The 6411-nt window shown below is 44.8% G+C and overlaps 1 protein-coding gene and 1 pseudogene across 2 annotated transcripts; both read left to right on the forward strand.

Moving 5' to 3' along the window:
- The first annotated feature begins 781 nt into the window (after positions 1-781).
- Positions 782-3196, forward strand: LOC106294822 (cation/calcium exchanger 3). Its single transcript, XM_013730493.1, has one exon. The coding sequence runs from the start codon at positions 1152-1154 to the stop codon at positions 3078-3080; it is 1929 nt and encodes a 642-aa protein (XP_013585947.1). The 5' UTR covers positions 782-1151; the 3' UTR covers positions 3081-3196.
- A 14-nt stretch (positions 3197-3210) lies between these two features.
- On the forward strand, positions 3211-5817 carry LOC106294821 (annotated as a pseudogene). The gene has a single exon (XR_001260911.1). The product of XR_001260911.1 is annotated as a subtilisin-like protease SBT1.7 (transcript).
- Positions 5818-6411: the final 594 nt, after the last annotated feature.

The following is a 6411-nucleotide window of genomic DNA, read 5'->3' on the forward strand; positions in this document are numbered from 1 at the left end:
TATATACTAGTTTTGTAGCAAAATAAAAATAATGTAATATGGTCTAGTGGTTTTGTGCGATATTTGTTTTCTTGAGATGCTGCGTTCGAAACTATTTTTAGTTAACTAGCCATTCTTTTCTTTTAATTAAGTAAGGGTAATATTATTAAAGATCTCTACTGTAAAATCAAATTTCTAAAGAATTTTTTTAGTTATGTTGATTAAAATTTGAATGACTATATTTGTAAAAAAAAATTTATATAAATATAAATTGAGTGGTATTTCTTGTAAATATTACATATGAGTAAGATTATTTATAATTAATTCTCATGTTTTAATAAGGTAGATAACATACTTTGATAACTAAATTAATTAATATATTGTATATGATAATTATCTAAATTTCTGATAAATAATTAAATTTATTATATAAATTTAATTAAAATCTGGTAAAAAATAAAATTGTATTTTTCAAATTAAATTATAAATACGATAAATTTGATTATTTAAGTTATTTAAGGCATATTAACAAAAAATAGAATTGTAGGGACTAAACTACAAAACAAATTTAAATCATCATATAACTTGCTATAGGCATATTTTAGCTATTTATTATGAGTTTAAGTATGTAATTCAAATTTTTATTTAGTTTAGGAATATTTTGGCACGTTACTATTGTTTGGATATGTATTTTCCCTGGTTTTACAGTGCAGACATAAATAAGTCGTTTTCCCGCTGCTAGTCATCAATAACGATTATATTTATTAATCCCCTTTTTAGTATCAACTCAAAAGTCAGCAAATTGAATTTTATGAAAATGGAAAGAACGCCACGTATTTGGGGGTCAAATATATCCGACCAGGTATCCATCCACCATTGTTTTGAATTTTGATTGGACGAAGATTTTGATCACCATTCTCATTTTCGTGCTTCCCCCAACTTCTCTCGCCAACCTCCACAATCTGGGGTTCATCACGACGAAATTACAAAATCTTCCGATCCCTGAATTGATCTCGCTGATCACCTGATTCTCCAATCACCTTTCAACCCAACCAATCTGAATATATCCTAGGGTTTTTCAAAAACTTCAATTTCGTATCTTTGTTCGTTCGGAAACCCTAGCCCCCTTTCTTGTTCGGCGCGAGGTCTCTTGGAGTCCATGTACGTTTGAAATGAACGCTGTGAATTTTCTTTACACGAAAAACCCTAAGTTTCGAGGGATTTTCAACGGCCTCTGCGCTTTGATTCTATTCTTCTTCTTCTTCGATCGGAGCGAAATTCTCAAGAACCCTTTGTTAAAGAAAGCGTCTTTCGTCTCCAAAGGTAAACTCAACACCAATGGTTTCACCCAATTCACGCTAGTTCGTCGACACATGATCGAAGAAGATGTTTCGAAGTTCGGTAATGACACCTTGAGCAGCACTAGTACTGTCTTATGCTCGGGTTTACATAACCACATCGGTTACGCTGATCAATGTGACTTCTTAAAAGCGAATCCGAGCTGCTCACCTGATGGGTTCTTTGACTACCTCAGCTTCTTTTACTGCTCCTGCAGAGACTTCAAGATCTTGGGTTACATGATCCTCGGCGTTTGGCTCGTTGCCTTGTTTTATCTCTTGGGTAACACCGCTGCTGATTACTTTTGTTGCTCCTTGGAGAAGCTCTCTAAGCTTCTGAGGCTGCCTCCTACTCTTGCTGGCGTTACTCTGCTTCCTCTCGGGAACGGAGCGCCGGATGTGTTTGCGAGTATAGCTGCTTTTGTCGGTTCGGATAAAGGTGAAGTTGGTCTTAACAGCGTCCTTGGCGGTGCTGTTTTTGTCACTTCCGTTGTTGTTGGGATTGTTTCGCTTTGTGTTGCGGATATGGAAGTGAAGCTTGATAAGAAGTGCTTTATCAGAGACTTGAGTTTCTTCCTTTTCTCGCTTGTGTCTCTGATGGTGATTCTGATGGTTGGGGAGGTGACGGTGCGGATTGCTGTTGCGTTTGTTTCGATATATGTTGTTTATGCTTTTCTGGTGGCGGCGAATGTGATTCTGAGAAAGCATGCTAAGAGGTTTAAGATAGAGGCGATCACTCCTTTGTTACCTATGCAAGGGAGCGTTTTTTCGCCGAGTGTTGGAGAGGATGTTCCGATTCATAGCCCGTTGATTGAGAGTGACTCTGAGGATGGTCCGCCTCGGCTGCTGAACTCTCTTCCTCAGTGGATGTGGGCTTCAAACGTGGCTATCTATTCAAACCATTTCGCCAGAGGTAGTAGCGTGCAAGATGATGACAGGCCACCTTGGGGATGGATTGAAGACGGTGCGGAAGCTGAGAGCTCCTTCTGTAATAAATTCACTTCGTTGTTGGAGATCCCACTGACGGTTCCGAGGAAGTTAACAATTCCATCTGTGGAGGAAGATACATGGTCGAAGACATACGCTGTGGCCAGCGTTACGTTAGCGCCTCTGCTTCTGGCGTCTCTATGGAGTAGCCAAGACAATGTGAGTCCACAAGCTTGTGGTGTGGCTTACTTTATCAGCCTAGCTATTGGCTCTACTCTTGGCTTTTTGGCTTACAAAAACACAGAACCGGATCACCCGCCTCGGAGATTCTTGATCCCTTGGGTTCTCGGTGGGTTTATCATGAGCATCGTATGGTTCTACATGATTGCAAACGAGCTCGTTGCGCTTCTAGTAACATTTGGTGAGATCTACGGAATCAACCCGTCGATACTTGCGTTAACAGTACTCGCTTGGGGAAACTCAATGGGCGACTTAGTATCAAACATTGCATTGTCGATGAACGGTGGGGATGGTGTACAGATCGCTCTATCGGGATGTTACGCAGGTCCAATGTTCAACACACTGGTCGGACTCGGTATGTCAATGCTTCTTGGCGCATGGTCTAAAAGTCCTGACACATACATGGTCCCGGAAGACAAAAGCTTGTTCTACACACTTGGGTTTCTAGTACTCGGTTTGGTTTGGGCTATGGTGATGCTTCCTCGCAACGACATGCAACCTAACAAAACCTTAGGTATTGGACTCATTGCTCTGTATCTGATATTCGTCACTTTCAGGCTCAGCTGCGCCATGGGATTTATACCATGGGCTGCTTAGAAGCTATTATATGTAAACAATGTTTCTACCTTAACCAAAACAACTAATCAGACGCTGTAACTGTTTGTAATATCAAAACTTGCAATGATGAGCTTTCAATAGTTTGGTTTCTTATCGGTTTGTTGTTGTTGTTGTCATACCTGCCACTTTTTTTATAACCTCAAGATTCTTATCCTCGTGTATCATGTGTCGTGTCACCCACGTCTCTGGGAGAAAGCAATAAATAGGTCACTAAAGTATCGCCCACAACGAATCATCGTCCATTGCTATGGCTAAGCTCTCTCTCTCCTCTGTCTTCTTCGTTTTCCCTCTCTTCCTCTGTTCCTTCTCGTCGTTATCTTCTTGGGATGGCTTAGAATCTTACATCGTTCATGTGCAGAGTTCTCATAAGCCTTCTCTCTTCTCCTCCCACGACCATTGGCACAACTCTCTCCTCCGCTCTCTACCGTCCTCTCCACAACCCGCGACGCTCCTATACTCTTACTCACGCGCCGTTCAAGGCTTCTCTGCTCGTCTCTCACCTACACAGACCGCCGATCTTCGCCGTCATCCTTCCGTTATCTCCGTTATACCAGATCAAGCGCGTGAGATTCACACCACTCATACACCTGCCTTCCTCGGTTTCTCAGATAACTCCGGTCTCTGGAGCAACTCCAATTACGGCGAAGACGTGATCGTCGGCGTTCTCGACACCGGAATCTGGCCGGAGCATCCGAGTTTCTCCGATTCAGGTCTCGATCCCGTTCCATCTACGTGGAAAGGCGCGTGCGAGACAGGACCTGACTTTCCCGCTTCGTCTTGCAACCGGAAGCTCATCGGAGCTCGAGCGTTCTACAAGGGATACTTGACGCATCGTAATGGGACGGTGAGGGCAGCGAAGGAATCGCGATCGCCGCGGGATACGGAAGGTCATGGCACGCACACGGCATCTACTGCAGCAGGATCGGTGGTGGCGAACGCGAGCTTGTATCAATACGCGCGAGGAGTGGCGCGTGGGATGGCGTCGAAGGCGAGAATCGCAGTTATAAAATCTGTTGGACAGGTGGATGTTACGATTCCGATATTCTCGCTGCTATGGATCAGGCCGTTGCTGACGGTGTTCACGTGATCTCTCTTTCTGTTGGTGCTAACGGTTACGCTCCGGAGTACCATATGGACTCAATCGCGATCGGAGCGTTTGGAGCCACGCGTCATGGTATCGTCGTTTCCTGCTCCGCTGGAAACTCTGGTCCTGGTCCTCAAACCGCTACTAACATCGCTCCTTGGATCTTAACCGTCGGTGCGTCAACGACCGATAGAGAGTTCTCCGCAAACGCAATCACCGGCGACGGGAAAGTCTTCACCGGAACGTCGCTCTACGCCGGCGAGCCTCTACCTGATTCTCAGCTTTCTCTTGTATATTCCGGCGACTGCGGAAGCAGATTGTGCTACCCCGGGAAGCTGAACGCGTCCTTGGTGGAAGGGAAGATCGTTCTCTGTGACAGAGGAGGTAACGCCAGAGTTGAGAAAGGAAGCGCCGTCAAGATCGCCGGCGGAGCAGGGATGATTCTCGCGAACATAGCTGAAAGCGGCGAAGAGCTCACCGCCGATTCGCATCTCGTCCCGGCTACGATGGTCGGAGCTAACGCTGGAGATCAAATCCGTGAGTACATTCAAAAGTCTGTCTCTCCCACCGCAACAATCAGCTTCTTAGGCACTTCGATCGGACCTTCTCCTCCTTCTCCCAGAGTCGCGGCCTTCTCCAGCCGTGGACCAAATCATATAACTCCGGTTATCCTTAAACCGGATGTGATTGCGCCAGGAGTTAATATATTAGCCGGTTGGACCGGAATGGTTGGTCCAACCGATTTGGATATCGATCCGAGACGGGTCCAATTCAATATAATCTCCGGTACATCGATGTCGTGCCCACACGTGAGCGGACTCGCCGCTCTCCTCCGTAAAGCTCATCCCGATTGGTCACCGGCGGCGATCAAATCCGCCCTCGTTACAACCGCTTACGATACAGAAAACTCCGGCGAACCAATCGAGGATCTCGCCACCGGTAAGCCGTCGAACTCATTCATCCACGGAGCTGGACACGTGGATCCGAACAAGGCGTTGAACCCTGGGTTGGTTTACGACATCGACGTCAAAGACTACGTGGCCTTCCTCTGCGCCGTGGGATACGAGTTTCCGGGGATTCTAGTTTTCCTTCAAGATCCAACTCTTTACAACGCCTGCGAGACGAGCAAGCTAAAAACCTCCGGCGATCTCAATTACCCGTCGTTCTCCGTCGTTTTCGGATCGACCGTCGATGTTGTGAAGTACAGAAGGGTTGTTAAGAACGTTGGAACCAACGTTGACGCGGTGTACGAAGTCGGGGTTAAGTCTCCGGCGAATGTGGAGATCGATGTGTCTCCGAGGAAGCTTGCGTTTAGCAAGGGGGAAGGCGAGTTGGAATACGAAGTGACGTTTCGGAGCGTTGTGCTCGGCGGCGGAGTTGGATCCGTACCGGGTCATGAATTCGGGTCGATCGAATGGACAGACGGTGAACACGTCGTGAAGAGCCCGGTGGCTGTTCAGTGGGGTCAGGGATCAGTTCAGTCATTCTGATTGATGAGTATTGGGTTTATTAATGGGCCTAGTAGTAAATGGGCCGATATATTTACTCATTGTTGTTAGGACCATTAAGCATGGGAGTAAATGATCAGAAACTTCGATTTGCATTTGTAAAATTAGTTACGTCTTTATTTCACCTATCCGTCCAACAAATGATGTGGATTTATAAGCCCAAATGTTATTGTTAGCCCAGACCATTAATTAAAATCGATTCAAAGATCTCCAAGAACATTAGTATTGGGCTAATGATGTATGTAACCGAACGATTATATAACACAACACTAGGCGGATTGTCTTTGATCGGTTAAAGGAAAACCGGAATGAAATACATGTGAAGAAGATGCGTGTGGGGAAAGAGTGGTTGCGTAAAAGATAAGAAAAACAACTCCACGTGGAGGACAAGTCATGATGGCTGACCAAATCCTAATACGTTGCTTCTTACGCAAATCGTATTCCACTGTTATGTTATGTCGGGACCACCTTCTGTTTTTGTTTTTCAAGCTATTCCTAAACCGAACCTAACCGATTAGATTCCGAAAAATATCTTGAATGCTGCATATAAAACCAAAATATTGCTCTAACAAATTCAAATTGATTGATCTTTCTCCTCCCATCTGATCTGACTTAAACAAAACACGTCTAAAACGATGATGTCATTAAATACGTATTTTATACACTAACGCACGTGCTTTAGAATGTAACAGGCTTTCGACAAGTTGACTCTCAACAA

The sequence above is a fragment of the Brassica oleracea genome, chromosome C5 (genome assembly GCF_000695525.1).
Source record: "Brassica oleracea var. oleracea cultivar TO1000 chromosome C5, BOL, whole genome shotgun sequence".
Taxonomy (NCBI): Eukaryota; Viridiplantae; Streptophyta; class Magnoliopsida; order Brassicales; family Brassicaceae; genus Brassica; species Brassica oleracea.

Coding starts and splice junctions, on each gene's coding strand:
- LOC106294822 (XM_013730493.1), top strand. CDS start 1,152: ATGAACGCTGTGAATTTTCTTTACACGAAAAACCCTAAGTTTCGAGGG.